Genomic DNA, 18,129 nt, shown 5'->3' on the forward strand with positions numbered 1-18,129 from the left:
TGTCTTACATGACAGCAACGTTTTCAAACAAAAAAAAAAAAGACACTGTTTTCTCAACTTCCATCCCACACACATCAGCAGCACCGTGCTGTATCTATCAATGCCAAACCTATACGGAAAGAAGCAAAATTGGGTTTTTTAAAAATTTCAGCCACAGATATGATGTCATGTGCATTCTTCACACATTGCTAACAAGGGGAGGTCTCTATCCGATCTCCCATGGTGTCACTTATGGGGATATTAGTCCAATTTAAAAGGAAAGGAGAGTTTCAATATTTAAGGAGAAATATCAATGGAGGTTTAAATCATTTATTGTTTTAACTTATATGGGAATAAAAAAAGTGAGATAATATGGCACAAAGTACAATGTGCAATCAATAATTTATTATAGATTTAGCTATAGGGATGCATATGGATCGGATTCAAATTAGGGTATATTCAAATCTGATTTGATATTATATATTCGAGATTGGATCCAATCCAAAGATCCAATCAGATCTCATAAATGGTGAATCGAATTCGAATTCATTAAGGATGTCGAATATCCTGAATCTAATCTGATTGGATTCAAATTTTGAAACTTTTAATAAATTATTAAAAGAAAAAACATAACGGTTTATATAAAGAAAAACAAAAAAAATGTAAATATGTTTTAACTATTTTCATCATATATATATATATATAGAGAGAGAGAGAGAGAGGGGTGACCTGAATTCGATTCGATTTCTAATCGGATCCTATTATCTGATAAGAAAATTGGAGAAATGATTATCCGAATCCGCAGAAAAAGGATAGGATTTGAATTGGGTTGGATCATGATCTGATACAATTGCACCCAAAGTTCAAAGTATCGATACATATCGTGCTGATGACTTACCGATACGCCCCTCCAGGGATTGTATCGGATTAGCCACTAGTTTAGAGGGTAGCTGGGCCTTAAACCGACCCCTCTGAACCAGTTTCAAAAAAATAAATAAAACGTAAAAAAAATGTACCAACACGACATATCGGCCCGTATAAATATTTAGAACCTTGGTTGCACCCCCTAACCTTAACGGAGTTTGGGAGTTTTTTTTTTTTTAAATAAGTACTTACTCTAATAAACTCTCATGAGTGTTTAGTAAAAAATCACTTAGCTCAAACAAAGGTAGTATAGGTATTTTTAAAATAATGTGCACATGCCAAGCATTTATTTTCAGGAATAAGCACTTATTTGGGCTTATTTTTGAAATGTAAATAAATGCTTATTGGTGTGGTCGTAGGAAAATCTATGTATATATTGTGATTTTAGAATTTTTTACATGATAATGAAAATTTTTAAATTTTTTCACAATTGCCCCATTCAAATAAAATAGTAAGGGGTAAATTTGTTATTTTTTTGGTAATAAGGGGTCAAATAATGACACTCGTGCTCCAAGACCTTCAAATCTAATACTGAAATAATGAGAAACGGAATGACTCTCATACCCTTATATATGTATTCTAATACGACTAGCGGGGACCCGTGCAATGCACGGGAAATCTAAAAGACTTAATAATTTTATTTACTATTAATTAATATTAAATTAATAATCAAAATTTGTTGTTAATTAACTAAAAGTATTCAAAGTTATTGTTAATATTTAAAATTTTAATAATTGTATTTTTCATTTAATATTGATTTATAGAAGATAATTATTGTTAATTTAATATGAATAAATATTTTTTAATAAATTTAGTTTTATTAATAATTTGTAGTAATTTTGATAATTGTTATTCTTTTTATCATTTTTAAATGAAATTTTGATTAACTTTAGAAACATAAAAATAATTACAAAAGCTAACATTTTTATTAATTTTACTAATAATTAACAATTATATAGGAATGACAATAGGGTGGGTTCAGGGTAGGGCACCCCATCCCTGTCCCTGCCCTATAGTCAAGACACTCTACTCCATCCCCACCCCCAGTGTCAGGCGAGTTCAAGGCAAGACAACCACTCCTCAATGTTGGGTGAGTTTAGGGGCAAGGCACCCCACTCCTCATTAAGGATGGGGAATCCTTGAATTTCCCTGCCCCATCCCTAGTATTGGGCGGGTTTAAGTAGAGGCGTAAATTGGGTCGTGCTGGGCTGGCACGGCACGACCCGCATGTGGCCCGCACAAAGTGTGGACCGTGCCATGATGGCCCATGGGGCGTCTTGGGCTGTGCCTCCTTCCTTGGGATAATTTGGGGGGTCGATTTGGCACGACCCGCGGCCCAAGCCCGTAGGGCCAATGTTGTGTCATGGGTCGGGCTGCTCTATGAACTGAGCCAAGCTATGAGAGGTCCATTTAAAAAAAAAAATTGAAAAAGATGTTTAAATTTTTATTTCATATGATTTTTGATGTATACAATTAGACCTATTTATGGGACAGGTAGCCTGACAGCCCGACTTGACCCGTTATTTTTCAGGCTTAGACAAAATTTTAGGCCCGTGGCCTCAAGCTCGAGCTTTCTCAAATAAGCCTGGCCTGATACTATTACATATATAAAAAAAGTACTTATGTTATATATAATAAATTATTAATAAATATCAATTTATTATTAGAAAATTTAAATTAGTTTATTAATTTATTAAATTATTACTAAATTAATATAATATTAGTTTATAAAAGTATATTGAAAATAAGGCATTTTGTGTATAGATCGGGCTTCGAGCTCGGGCTCAAGCTTCAGGCTTTATATAAGAGCTGGACTTGGGCTCATGATCTAGGCCCGATGGTTAGGTTGGGCTCGAGCTCAGGCTTGCACATTTTCTATTGATAAAGAGGCTCGTATTAATTATAGAACTATGATTATTTACAAATTAAAAAATTTATTTAATTCTAGTCTAGTATAAAAAAAATATAACATTTCTATATATATTAATATAAAATTTATTATTTAAATATTATATATGGTATATATTAATAATATTTACCATATATGCATATCACTTCCAAATTGAGCTTATTGGGGGTTATTTAGCTTGGGCCGTATCCGCTAAAGCAATCATTGGACTCCAAAAGTTTGATACCCAATTAGACTTCGGATCTGATTATCCCTGATAATGTTTGGGCATGGTGCATATCTCAGCAAGACCTAACTCAAAAGAAAATAGTTGCTTGAGCCTACAAATTATAGATCTAATAGCTTCTTAAGTTATAAACTATTTGTTACTTTTTATTAATTATTAAAATATTGTAATTATTAAATTACTATATTTATTTAAAATATTGTAATTATAAAATTACTATATTTATTTAAAATATAATCATTTCTGGAAATTATCATATTTTTAGAAATATTGCTAATTTTTTGTCTAAAACTAATTAAATGTAATTTTCTGGTAATTAAATATAACTTTGTGGTAATTAAATGTAATTTTCTACTATTTACAGCTTAAATTATAGGGAAATTGTCTAAAACTCACCATGAGTTTTCAACATTTCCCTTAAACTCACCACAACTTTTCAAAATGTCTAAAACTCACCATGTTAGTACAGTTTTATTTTCCAAAACTCACCTTCCGTTAGTGCACCGTTAATGCTTCTTAACAGAGGTGTCCATGTCAGCATAAATAACAATTTTCATGACCAAATTACCCTTGAATGGTGAGTTTGAGGAAAAATGGTCTTTTTTAGTTTTCAATTTTCTTTTTTTTTTGCATTTTTAGTATTTTGTTTTAATTTCCAATGTTTTTTATAATCTGTTTTTTCTTTAAATTTTCTATTTTCTACAATCTATAAATTTTCCTGTATTTTTTGTTATTTATTTATAATTTCTGTGTTTTTCTATAATTTTTGGTGTTTTTTCTACATTTTTTATTTTCTGATTTTGTTTTTCAGTTTCTATAGTTTCTATAATTTGAAAATAATTTTTTATTTTGTACGCAATTTTTGCAATTTCTTATATTTTTTTGTAATTTCTATGCTTTTATGTATTTTATATTTGAAAATATTTTTTGAATTTTTCATTTTTTCATGTCTAAATATTAAAATGGTAATATATTAATGCCCGTTAATTTATTTTGTATATATTTTATATTTTCTATGAAGGTTAAAATGGTAATATATTAACACCCGTTAGTTTGTTTAACGTCAAGTTTGTGACATGGTGAGTTTTAGACATTTTGAAAAGTTGTGGTGAGTTTAAGAGAAAAGCTGAAAACTTATGGTGAGTTTTGGACAATTTCCCTAAATTATAATTACTGTTAATTACAGTTTAAAAATAATTATTGTTAATTATATTACTATTAATAATTAAAATATATTATTTTTCATTATTATTCAGTATTTTTTGTAATAAAATACAGTTTATTTAATTTTTTAATTATTTTTAGTATTTTAATTAAGCTTTAGGTTTTTTACACATTTTGGATTTTTAATTTAATTTTGGTGTTTTTTCATTATTATGCAGTAATTTTTGCATATGAGTATTTTTCAATAATTTTCAGTAATTTTAGCATTTATTTTTGCATATTAGTCACTACAAAATTAATTTGCATTTGCTTTCTGTAAAAATAAATTAAATAACTAAATAAATACCATATTGAATAAAATATACAGATATTTTTCAATAATTTTTGGCTTGGGTATTTTTAATAATAAAATACTATTAATTGTACTTTTTAATTATTTTCAGTAAATACCGTTATTAATATAAAATATTTTTTAATTATTTTTAGTATTTTAATTATGTTTAGGTTTTTCAGAATTTTTCAGATTTTTAATTAATTGTTGGTATTTTTTTCATTGTTATTTAGTAATTTTTGCATATGAGTAGTTTTTTAATAAAATATTGTTAATAAAACATGTTCTACATTTTAATTTTTTTTAATTTTTATCATTTTTAATGAGTTCATGATGCATAATAAAGATCTCAACTCATAAAAATTATTAATTAGTTGAAAATGCATTAATATAAAGTTATCTAATAATATTATTAAAACTATCAATTAATATTTTTATATTTAAATTTCTTAGTTTTAATTAATGATTGGTATTTTTCATTATTATTTAGTAATTTTTGCAATAAAATATTATTAATAAAATGGGTTTTGCATTTTAAATTTTCATTATTTTTTATCATTTTATAGAGTTCATTATGAACAATAAAAGTCGCAACTCATATGTTATCTAATAATATTATTAAAAGCTTAAAACTCTCAATTAATATTTTTATATTTAAGTTTCTTATTTTCATTAGTGTTTATTAAGTTTGAATTTTAAGTGGAATTGAAACGCATTTTAATATTTACTAAGTTTTGTTAATATTTATTTTTAGTGAAAGTTTAGTGGATTTTTAAATTAATATTTTTTTTGATTGTTTAACCTCAACCTATTCATATTATTAATATTCTCTCTCTCTAATCAAGATAAGCAATGATTACTATTTTATATATTTTTAGAACAAAAGAAAATAAAAAAATACAAAAAATAGATAAAATAGATAAATAACTTCTTTGAAATGAAAGACATGTTGACATGGACAAACCAATTTTATATATATATATATATATATATATATATATAGATAGATAGATTAATTTATTTAATATATTATACATTTATATATTGAAATCAGTTTTGGGGCTGGGTGGAACCGGTTTCAACACGACAAGAATCAGGACAATATATCATTGTAATTATTTTTTATGGCACTCTTATAATTATTAAAAAACTCGATGCAACAAATGATGGCACTCTTGTAATTACATGAAAACTCAATGCCATATGCACAACTAAAAAAGAGGCAATCATTGTAGGTGACAAACAGTGGCATTCTTGTAATTAGTTAAGAATTCAATGTGACAAATAATGATACTCTTATAATTAGCAACTGTCATGAGCATTCACATTCACCATTGGTGCCGAAATATCAAAATATTTCACAAAGTCTCATAAAATCCTCGTACACTAAGATTCCATTTGAAGCAAGATGGGTGCTCTGTCCGTAACCATTTTGCTTTTAGTTTCTATATGGTGTGTAATGAAACTTTAAGTTATAATAAGGTTTACATAGAGTAAATATAATTGAATATTATATCTTATTATATATTAAATATGTTATATATACATGATAAATGGCACTTTGAATTTTATTGGAATATGCAAAATTTTAGATAACTTCATCACTATTTTGCTCAAACAAAGCATCAAAACTTCACTGATCAAGAACCTTAGTTCCTACAAAACAAAACCCAAGCCAATTTTTTGGAGATATGGAACAAATTGTATCGGAATCTAGATAAATTGTTCTCCCTTATATTATTTATTCCATATTATTAATGACAATCCTCTTTAGTGTTCATTCTATTCATTTCCTTAGGGGTGATCATGGGCTGAACTTGGCTATGTGCCTTTGATTTTAAATAGTATAATATATTATATGAATCATTTTACAATATTTATATATGATACAAAAACATAACATAAAAAATGGGGACAGGATCAGCTGCCAACGGAGTGTGCCCCACAGCCCATCACATTCGTACATTGGGAATACCTTCCCATGACAAGCACGAGAGATGTTCCCCAATGCATGAAGAGATGGGTTGTGAAACACCTATGGGACACGCTCTGTGGGCAGCTGATCTGATCACACCAAAATTATGTAAAAAGTGAATACATAAAATAATGGAATAGATCAAATCCCATATGGATGTAAGTAGAATTGCCACAATATATAGTTGAAGAAGCCCCTATATTTTTTCTAGGATTGAGTCTCACTTGCACAACGTTGCCAGCTTCATGGGTATGGGGAGGGCTGCCCCCTTTCTGTGGCTCATTTACCTACCCCCAAAAAAGAACACGCATGGATATGAATATACCAAAATATTAATTAAATAAGCTTTCATAGTTATTAGTATATATTGAACTTTTATCAAATTGTAACGAGGTAAAACTAAATTTGATCCAATTAATAATTGAATATACCACTTAAAATCAACATTTTATTAAAATTATGTTCTGTCATCATCAAATGCATTGAAAAGCTTACTTGAGTTGTTTATGACATTGTGTAGCTAAATGAGAGAATTTCTTTTGTAAAGACCATATTATAAACCAAATAAAATATTAAAGTATTTATAAAAATGCATGATAACTAAAAATCATTTGGTTGACCACTATTTATGGTAGCTCAATAACTAATTAATTTGTAAAATTACTGATAATTTCAATAGTTTCTAAGGGACAACTATAATTGTTATTACTATGTAACTATCATATTTGAAATTATTGTAATTACTATTATTATTTAATAACACCTATTATTATTCAATAATTATTGTTATTATTACTGACTTTTTCATAATTACCCTTAATGAAAATAGATAAAGAGAACAAATTGAGAATAACATAATGATAATTTTAGTTTTAAAATTAGTGTTATTATTATTTTATTATCAATAATTGTAATTTTTAATAAGAAAATTACTGGATTTACCATAATTATAAAATTACAAAACTATTGAGTAAAAAATAGTAAATAATAATGGTTTTGAATAACAAAATTTAAATATTTTTCAGTAATTTCTAATAATAATAATCGTTGGAATTAGCATAATTATAAATTATCAGATTATTGGATAACAAAATAATGGTTTTCTTATGGCATTTTTAGGGTGTTAGTAAGCATTTTCAATTTCTTAACAATTTCTGTGAATTTTTGTTCTATTTTAGGAGGCATAGGAGGATGGTGTTTTGTTCAGAACACAAGTTAGATATCATGACTGAGGATTATGATATGTTGATTCAATGACAGACTTCAAGTTGTTGACACACGCATGGTAGAACAAAAAGATGCTCTAGCAATTCTTCAATTTCAAGACAATTTAGCTCAAAGGTCCTAAGAATAGATCCGGTTGATGGTAACGCCTCTTTTACTTGTTCTCTGCACCAATGTTTATTGATTTTAGTAGTTGATGAGCTTTAAAGTTGATTGTATTGGGTGATTGTTTTCTATTAACATCCATTGGGTTATTTATATCTTCAATCATATTTTTTTCGTCTAACCATGTAAAGCATGGCAGATTATGAGTAGTTTATCATATTGAGTAAACCTTCACAACTTCAATCTCAATTGTTTGGTTCAATTTAGCTTGGTCCCCACCCTAATGATTAGCTTATAATCTTAATTGTTTGATTATACGCTAAAGTTGGGTTTATAAATCGATGGAGAATTAAGTCATTATTATTTTTGTGTATTAATTTTCATACTTGAAATTTGAAATTCACTTTATTATAATTCAAATATATTATTTTAGCAATAATAAACATACATGTGCACCTAGGGGTGGCCACGAGCCGAGCTTCTCACAAGCTATTCAATCCATTTGAATTGGACCTATAATTTATCAGATTGGATTAAGATAATACCCTGATTTGAATCCGATCTGATTCATTTGCATCTCTATAAAAAGGGAAAGTGTAATCAAGCTTTTTGACGTAACATTGTTATTATCCTCTTTTTATTGTAGATTATAGACATTGACAAGCATTACCCCTAAAAGCTAAGGGGCCATACAAACCATCTATTATCTTTTTCAAGTTTTCGCATTTGGGTTTTAGTGTTTCAAGGTGCATAGGCACTAGTTTTGATACTATCTAAGTTATTTGTTATGAAGCTATGTACAAATTACAAGAAGTTATTTTTTGTTTTATCAAACAAAAAACAAAAGATGTATGTCATAAATTCCCATTCAAATTTTCATTTGTTTTTGGCTAATGAAAATTTTATATGGTTAGATACTTAGATTACTTATTCTATTATTGACTTAATATTGGCTCTGATTTTCCCAAATGAAATAATTTATATGGTTGATCACCTTTATTTTCCCCTTGATTGGAACTTGTTGATAATAATATTATTCGTATAAATTCTTATTTGTTATATGTTATTTTTTTATATGATTATACTTTTATCTATTTAATATTACATCTATTTTTATATTTCTAAATATATTATTATTTTTTCTTTGCATTAGTGAGATATTTAAAATTACTTTTACTTTTATAATTTCTTTTTTAATGGTTGTTTCTCTTAGAAAATTGATGTTGTTAAGGGGTTTGCTAATTTTGTGATATATATATATATATATTATTTTCAAAAGGGTGAGATTTATCTATTTATCTTAGATTTTTTATCAATTATGAGATATATTTATTTCTCTTAAAATGTTTTGAGTGAAAATATTTTGATCTCAATTTTTTATTTAATTACTCAAATGTTATGATAATATTTGGCCCCCACTAATCAAACATCCCGAATCTGCCACTCGGTGTGGTTGTTGCCAAGATAAGTACTTATTCAAATAATCACTTATTTTTAAGCACTCCCAAATTCAATATTAAACACTTAAAAGATGAATGGGCACCACATAGGATATTTGAAGTTTGAACTAGAGATGCATCCCCAACTACTCAAATACAACGCCGTCTTGTTTTACGCCTCCCCCAAAACCCAATGCAAAATTTGAGGTCACTATTTGAAGTTAAATTCGCCCAACCAAACGTATACGTTTAAGTCAGACTGCCAACGTCGGGTTTACATCTAAATAAATTGACAAAACATAAATGTAGCGACAAAATACCAAGTACAAGAACCTATAAAAGCATCCACATTTCCATTTTCTCCCAACTCAAAGATAGAAATGCAGCAACATAATAAAACCTACGGAAGAAGAAAGTGACATCATTGTCAGTGGAAGATTCAAATGTACATAGTTAAAATATGAAGTTTTAAAATCTCTTGCACAATTCCGTTGTAGTCTAGTTGGTTAGGATACTCGGCTCTCACCCGAGAGACCCGGGTTCGAGTCCCGGCAACGGAATTTATTTATCTTTTGCCCGACATTAAAATCATCTCAAGATTCTCAACTCAAATCATTTTCCGGCCAAATCTCCTCCGCCCTAAACCCGCACAAACTGCCTTCAATTGCACTTGGGAATCAGACACGAGTTGGGGTCAATCAGAATTCAGACATGGTAGTGAACAGTTTTAACTTTCAAGTTACTTCTTAATATCTTATAGCTGGGAGGTTACAAAAACCGTTTAGTATCTAGAACAATTTTCACCTGCTTCAAGGGTTGGCATTCTACATCCAGTAGAATAAAAGGTCAGTCGCATTAATTACAGTTTTAGATTATCCGTTATTGTTACAATAAAAGCCAGCATTTAGGTCTTGTGCAATAAACAGAGATAAAACAAGCTTATCATGAAAACAAAATACATGCTGAACTCTGAAAGTAATACCAAAGAAACCCTGCATTACAACATTTAATTTAACTTGTACAATGGAAAAAAGCCTAGATGTGCTTTTCGTTTGTTCCAGGGCTAAAAGTTAGGCGGTGAGCTTCTCTAGAAGCAAACCAGATATCTTCACTATTTGCCAATCAACCCAATTACAAGGCTTCTACATTCTAATTTATAACAAAAAACAAAAGATGAAGCTGGAGGTCTGAAGAAACAGATTACACATGGCCGGTTGTCGACCAGTTAAACAAGTTGATTCTAAAACAGTCTATAGCAAGTCAATGGATTGTAATTTACAGGCAGCGATCGATTCCAAAAGCCATGTATGACCAATGACTTTAGCACCAATTTCAGCAGCCAAATTTTCTGCTTCCCTGCACCTTTTGTCGATAACAGAAAACTCGCTTAAATTGCAAGTCTGTGGAGGATCAAGGCTGTACACAACCAAGGTTATTGGAGTTGCAAGTGCATCACTACCTTGCGAGACTGAGCTGACCTTGTCCTCCAGGAGAGTACCCCCTGCAGCCTTCACCAAATCCTCCAAGTATCCCTTGTAAGAGGGAACAAAATCACCACTGAAACAGAACTTTAGCCCATGAAAGAGCTTTGGGGCCTGCACAAGAAATACAAATATTATTAATCCTTGATAGCTATGTCCTGTGCCTGCATTATGTACTTATTCATGTCTGTGTTGTATTTGTGCATGCATGTATGCATGTGTGAGGGAGTATACATTATCCACGACTCTGAGCCTGCCATTTTTGGGGCCATCACAACAGCCATGAATATCCCGGTTCACTTCGTAAGGCTCTTCATCTACAAGATCCATAGCTTCCATGCATGCTTTTATCCCTGCCACCAGGATCATGAATGACATTAGCATAAAAGAAAAAATACCAACTTATACGATGAAAGAGAAATGAAAAGAAAGAGAAGAAAAAGACATAATTAAACCTTAATACACTAGTAACAATAATGCATTATGACAAGCAAATTGAGGCTTACAATCAATATTTAGTATCCATCTCCCATTTAGGATTGCCATTAGTACTTTTAGTGTCCTGCTGCAAGCACCTATCTCATCTGTGGCTGCAATGACATGAGTGACATTTGGTATCCAAATCTTAGAAACAGTTGCACCAGTAATTCTTGCAAACTTGTTCAAGAGATTCTGCAAAATAGTAAACAGACAAATTGGTTCAGGTTATGAGAAATACACCATCACAAGACAGTTCTGCACCAAACCATAAACCAAGGGCTTAAACCAACTTACCTTCTCTCCAACAGAAAGAGCAGAACCACATAGAACCAGCCTTTTACACGTATCAGCTGAAGTGACCCAGGATCTGTTAGCTTGATTACTATCCCTGGCAATATATGGTAAATAATGCAAATATCAGATGATACATCTAAGAAATGAAAAACCAAAAAGGGCTTCAAACACATACAATTTGGGTACAAGATTCAGATTTTATGGAGAATAGAAGCGAATATACCAAAGCCTCCATGCAATTATGAGCTAAGAAATGGACATTTTTCTATTTATAACTAATAGAAGCAAATATACCTCAATTGTAGATATTCAATGTTATTTTAACAAAAAACATACATACACCAGTTTGGCAATAACAAAAACAAAAGGACGTGGTCCATGCACATGTTTATATCATCATCCACATAGACTCTCTATCCTAGGGATGATGTATCGACAGAATGAAGAGAAGAGAGAGCAGTTGTATACTATCTCTGAAGGGCCACATCTTTCTGACAAAACAAGGATTAGATCTTCATCCTGCTTTTTTTTTTATCAGAAACGGTAACAGCATTGCCCAGTACAAACTCTCCCTTAGAGTCCCTTGTTTTGCTATGGTATCATCTAAATCATTAGCCGATCTCCTTACCCACTTAAAACAAACACCCACCTCCCTTATTAAGCTAAAAATTTCCCTTATCAGCTGTCTATGTTGCTAAGGTATCTTCATCCCGTTTCTCTTTTTTAGTATTTGCTATTTTCAAACAAGGGGAGGGAGGTAGCATATAAGGAGTTATAGGGAAAGGTTGGCTCTATAACAATCTTTCGAGAAACTCTTGAAACAAGGAGGAAGCAATGTTTTAGAAGTGAAAGCCACAAAAAGCAGAGGCCTTTTAGCACCTGAGGCACAAGATGCAAGACAAAGTATGCACCCAAATGATGCAAGCACGACATTTCAAAATAAATAAATAAATAAATAAAAGAACTAATACATATAATATGAAAACCTGAAATTTAAAAGACGTTAAATGGTTTTAAAAAGGTTATTAGGCCAAATCAAAATACAAAAGCATAAAAAAGAAATTCAAAGTGAAAGTTCAAGTAAACAAGGAAGTAAACATAGACAATACCAAAGTGCTTCAAACAGTCGACAATTCAAACATATGAAACCCAAAGTATTTGACCATCTTCTAGGAAAAATAAAGGATTGCACTATAACCTTGGGATGTGAGATTAAATCTTTGCCTCTCAACTATTTGGGACTGCCACTGATACCTATTGGGACTGCCACTGGGAGAAAATCCTAAAAAATTGACCACTCAGTCTTGTTCACAAGATGGCAAGATATTATAGCTGTGTATACATACATAAGTGTTGTGAGCCTTGTAGGAGAAAGAAATTCAAGAATTTTTGAAGACAGAAAATGGGTTTAGTCACTTTATTGATCTCACTATTGTAAGAATTGCTCATTCGGCCTTAGTGTGATTGAACTTAAGGGGTGAGTATCAATAACTGAGGGGATGACTAATAGTTGTTGGATACCAAAGCTAGAGACAGCAAAGGAATAATCAATGGAAAGCACCAGGAAGAGGAAGGCTTAAACCCTTTTTTTTGATAAATGGCTTAAACCCAATTTTGACAGATGTAGTCTTGACAATTCAGGAAGGTCAGGCATGGGTGGGGTAATCAGAGATCCTAAAGGCTCCACTCTTCTCAGTTTTCCCAGCCCAATAGGTATCAGCAACTCTATACAAGCAGAACTGTTGGCTTTGACCCAAGGACTGATAATGGCTGCTTCAAAAGGATGGTCTGAGAATAGAGTTTAGAGTGATTGTCAAACTATAATCTCATGGAGGAAGGTTAGTGCTTAGATTCATTGGGAAATCAGGTCTTTAATGAGGCAGACACTTAATATAGGCAGAAATTTGAATAGGTCATTCAAATGGGTCCTAGGGGTGCCAATGGTTTTGCAGCTGCATTCAGCAAAACTAGGTGATGTTAGGAAAAGGATGGAATGAGGTGAACCCAGGCCAGGATTTATTTTGTAATCAAAGTGTTACAGTTCTGAACCAAATGGGCTTGTACTTTATTGGCCTGCTACACTTTTTGAGTAATATGGAGATTGTTCAATGAAACTCCCATGGCTATTTATCTAAAAAAGGAAAACATTAGACCATCTTCTAGTTGCATTACTTTAAATAGCTGGTGTGATGTTAGACTTCCTGCATGCATTCCTTGGGATTTTGGGGCCTAAGCATCCCAAACATCAACTTTTAGCCTGTATACATAGGGGGGTTGGTTTTGTAACTTTGGTCACAATTTATTCTATTTAAGTGTTAGGGATCAAAGATCATTTGTATTCTTGCTGCTTCTTAAAGTGGAAATACCCTATCTAAATTCATATCCACAATAACTAGGGTCTCAGTATTCAAAAAGTTTTTGTTTTCTTTTTCTTTTAAAAGTTGATAAACCACTGCTAGTACCACCAATGGAAGAAACCTTAGAGATTAATAGACCATCATAAAGGTGTAAATCATATAAAAATGCATACAAAATAACCAAGAAACAATCTTACAAAGGAATGTGCCCAGGGCCAGGCCATACAAAATAACCAAGAAACAATCTTACAAAGGAATGTGCCCAGGGCCAGGCCATACAAAATAACCAAGAAACAATCTTACAAAGGAATGTGCCCAGGGCCAGGCCATCATAGCCCATACTCCTTTTGAAAGGGGCATCACCCTGGTTCAAGCAAGGAACATGCCTTAAAATGCACATCATCTGTATTTTAAGGCATGAGACTAGAACATTGATGAACTCAATCAATATGAGTAGATTGGCACTACGATCAATTGGCATGAATTGAACTTGAGAAAAAGGTAACATACAATAAACTCTAATCAAACTGCACCTAGTGGAAATGCAGTGAGAGGATAAAGAACTTTACAAGTTCTCATATTTTAGGAAAATTCTAACAATATTATACATATACGAGTAGGGATGGCAACAAGGTGGGTTTAGGGAGGGCTTTGTAAATTCTAGACCCTACCCCCCTCCTTAAGCCTCTCAACCTGTGCCTTTCCCAAAACCCTCCCCACATGTGAAAATGAAAAACCCTCCCCAACCCTACCCTCCTTGCATTTAAGGATAGAGAAGGTTGGGTTTAAAATTCACATATAATTTCCTATTATTTTATGTTATATATAAGCAATAAATAAGTAAAATAACATGATCAAACATCAAACTTTCCAATTATTTTATTAAGACATGTAAAAAACACATAACAAAATATCAATTATCATTTACATAAAAGCCAAAATATTAATAAATTCAACACACAATACATAAAGCTCATATTCTTCCAACAATATGCCAGTTGTGGAGGGTTGGGTTTTAGCCTAATACTGTATTCTACCCGTATCCATACTGGTTATAGAATCCCAAAACCCGTCCCTGTCCCAAAATTCTTCTTTCAAGCAATACAAAAAAACCACCCTATCATTATTAGGAGACAGATGATTGAAATTGCCATCCCTATATATGAGCTCTCCTATCCTTATGAACATAAAGCCTAGAAAATATTCCTCATATTTAAATCAGTAACATCACGTTATTAAAGGAATCCAGAAACAAAGTTCTTTTTGTTAAATGATCGGTTTAAAATTAAGACATAGTTCATGAGTACCATAATTCTCAAAGCACTACCAAAAAAGAAAACTCTGAAAAATAGCTTTTCCACCAAAAAATAAAAAAAAAACATGAACAGACAGTTAAGAATTGTGACAGTGAGTTTTACCCTTCATCAGCCCAAGGATCACATGCTTTAATGGCCTTTCGTGACTTTGACTTTTCACTTGGAAACTTGAAGGAAGAATGAGCTGGGCAAAACATCAGATAATTATCCTGTGACAATGCAACAATTCCCATATTATAAATATCTCAAACTCAAATTTCAGAGGCAAGAAAGATGAAACTACTCATGAGAAAAGAAAAAAGGTGGGAAAAAGAAGATAAAAAATAGAAAGTCCTATAGCCTCCAAAAGAAGTAGATAACTTACACCATCCCACCGGCAACCTGGAGTATTCACTGCACAAGGAACATGAAAAGTTTTTCTGCAGGATTTTGCATAACAACCAAGAGCTGCCCCTTTGAGACCACAAACACTGCACTTGAGCTTTGCACCTCTTGCTACTTCTGACTCTAGATTCCTAGCATTTTCATCCTCATAATACGCTTGTGGTGCCCTGTATACCGCAAACATCAAAATACAGATCCATCTCTTAGTGAAACAAAATGTCAATAAGCAAATATTAACAACTTATAGCAATAATGATAATAGTAAAAATGATAAAATTAACGGAAACAATGAATGCAATTATATCATATATATTTCTTACTCCATAACAAATTCTAATTTGAAGCATACCACTCAATGCATTTTCTGTGTGCATGAATGACGTTGGAATGCTTTGTGTCATCTGCTGCTACTGGCACACCATTGGCATAATGCAACATTGGCCCAACATACTGGAAGAACATATTGAAACCAAAGGAAAGTGAAGTAAGTTCAGGGAAAAAAATGGAATCATATTTTGGAATGGAACAAGCTGAGAAAAGAGTGTGATTACAAAGAAAACAAAACTGGTTCCAATAAAACAACACACACAAGTTTGAGTATTCATACAAGTATGATCTTATTTATGGAGGTTTAAGTTGAACAACAAACCCAAAGGAAAAACCAAAACATATTATTATACCTGCGAAGTTCTAGAAGACTGGCAAAATGCACAGACTGCAGATGAGCTTGCATCCAACCTCTCTGAAGCAGCAGGTGGTTGTGGACTGGAAACAGGTCCTTCATCTTTAACTTGAGATTTGGAATTAGAAATATTTTCAAATTTCAAACACTGTACAGCATCATCATGATGTCCGTAGTTCAACTTTTTTCTCTTTGACTCTCTGCCATAATCTTTAGCGTGATTAGGCAGTCCCATGTCTATTTCGGGTCTTGTAACATCTTCTCGCATTTTTTCAGTACCCTGAAGAGGTGGTGAATTCAAGCATAAGAAACAAAGAAAGTAACATAGAAGCAAACGTTTTCCAACAACCCAAAAGCTTCAATTGAATGAAAACTTACATGCTTGCTGAACTGTGCTGAACTGTCATCATCAGAATCCTTAGCATCGCCAAAGGATGGAAGGCTCTCAGGTGACGTCGGTGCAACCTGATTCAGATCCATTTCTTGGGTTTGTCCCTCTTCCCGCTGTCTGCCTCTGAACTGACAGAACCGTAACGATGCAGCAGTATCTTCGTGGGTCAATGATGCATCTTTCCTATTGAAGCTCCTAACCACACAATCGCGAGATTTTTCGGCTTTGATTTCTGAATGATGGGGAGACACATGAGTTCGTTTATTAGGAGATAATGAAGCTATAGACGATTGTCCATTGCTTCCCCTTCGGATTGTTTCAGCTGGTTCCTTCCTCAACTTGTCGCCCCTATCTGTTTTATCTGAAGCCGGGCATCCATCGGAAGGCTTCCGCACATCTACAGAGATTGAAATGTAAAAAACGATAAAGAAATGGACCTGGATGCAGGGTAGTTCTAATTTCTAAGCAACAGTTTCCAAATAAAAGTGAAAGCTTTAGTACCCGGCTGAACAACTTGAGAGGACCAATGGGAGAGACTAGCCCTAAACGCATCATCCATACTTCTATAGACGTTTACTATATTTTCCATGTGAGAAGCAGATCTTAAATCTGAAAAAAAAGAAATTCACTTGCTTCAGTAAGCAAATCTTAAAACAACATGTTTTCAAAACTTTGAGCTTAATCGAAATGCTCAGCAACTCTACCTTCATCAGCATATGGCGATTTACAGACGGGGCAGTGCAAACCAGCATCCGTGGATCTTGGAATGCAAGAGCTGCAAAAATATCAATCGATACGCAGATTAGAATATTGAAACCAAAGAAAAACGAAAATTAACACACATATCATAGATACCCAATTTTGGTTTACAAGGAGACTTTTCGTATAGAAGAAATACCTGCAGAATATGTGATTGCAGGGCATCAATATCGGCCGGTTCAGCAAATTTAAGCTGCAAACACAAGCGAAACAAGAAATTAATATATCTAGATGTGTAAGAATATGAACTACTTATACCATAGTTACTCAAAAGAAGAATTGAAATCTTGAAATCATACCAGAGAGGGCATTTGAGCTCCAAACCCATCTTCTGGAAGTGAAGTACCCATGGATTGAAGAAACGACTGTAGTTCAGAGAGTCCGCCATGACTGGCTCAGTTGTCGCAGGGAGAGGAGATGGCGAGAAGAGCCAGAGACTGGGAGATAGAATACCAGAAGAAAGAGGCGGCGAGCTAGCGGCTATCGGTTGGTTCTGTAATTATTAATTAAAAAGGCTTCATCTACAAAGCAAGGTAAAGAGAGAGTGGCGCGTGGCGCGTCTCTTTTCGGATTTCCGCGGGAGAGATTTGCATTTCGATTTGTTGACTGATCTATCCTCGAAAACCAACGGTCATATTAACGGCTGAGATCTGCCCACGTTTCCACTCGATGAATGTTGCCCGCGCTAGTTTTGATTGTTTCCCTGTTT

The 18,129-nt window shown here is 32.4% G+C and overlaps 1 protein-coding gene and 1 non-coding gene across 2 annotated transcripts; one reads left to right on the forward strand and one right to left on the reverse strand.

The window, feature by feature from the left end:
* Positions 1-9,763: 9,763 nt before the first annotated feature.
* TRNAE-CUC (transfer RNA glutamic acid (anticodon CUC)) lies at positions 9,764-9,836 on the forward strand. Its single transcript has one exon. It is a non-coding gene; the product is annotated as a tRNA-Glu (tRNA).
* A 410-nt stretch (positions 9,837-10,246) lies between these two features.
* On the reverse strand, positions 10,247-17,920 carry BARD1 (breast cancer associated RING 1). The gene is made up of 13 exons (XM_010266631.3): positions 17,720-17,920; positions 17,560-17,613; positions 17,366-17,436; positions 17,163-17,270; positions 16,649-17,058; positions 16,269-16,550; positions 15,938-16,038; positions 15,569-15,755; positions 15,307-15,413; positions 11,532-11,625; positions 11,264-11,429; positions 10,992-11,110; positions 10,247-10,871 (listed from the first exon to the last, which is right to left on the reverse strand). The coding sequence occupies exons 1-13, from the start codon at positions 17,806-17,808 to the stop codon at positions 10,527-10,529; spliced, it is 2,133 nt and encodes a 710-aa protein (XP_010264933.1). The 5' UTR covers positions 17,809-17,920; the 3' UTR covers positions 10,247-10,526.
* Positions 17,921-18,129: the final 209 nt, after the last annotated feature.

This window comes from Nelumbo nucifera, chromosome 1 (genome assembly GCF_055504915.1).
Source record: "Nelumbo nucifera cultivar China Antique chromosome 1, China Antique-T2T, whole genome shotgun sequence".
Taxonomy (NCBI): domain Eukaryota; kingdom Viridiplantae; phylum Streptophyta; class Magnoliopsida; order Proteales; family Nelumbonaceae; genus Nelumbo; species Nelumbo nucifera.

Bases quoted from the DNA above. Each gene is read 5' to 3' on its own strand.
- BARD1 (XM_010266631.3), bottom strand. From the start codon at position 17,808: ATGGCGGACTCTCTGAACTACAGTCGTTTCTTCAATCCATGGGTACTT. The intron at 17,271-17,365 runs GTAGAGTTGCTG...CTTTTTTTTCAG, and splicing joins ATCGCCATATGCTGATGAAG to ATTTAAGATCTGCTTCTCAC. The intron at 15,414-15,568 runs GTAAGTTATCTA...GCATTGTCACAG, and splicing joins CAGGTTGCCGGTGGGATGGT to GATAATTATCTGATGTTTTG.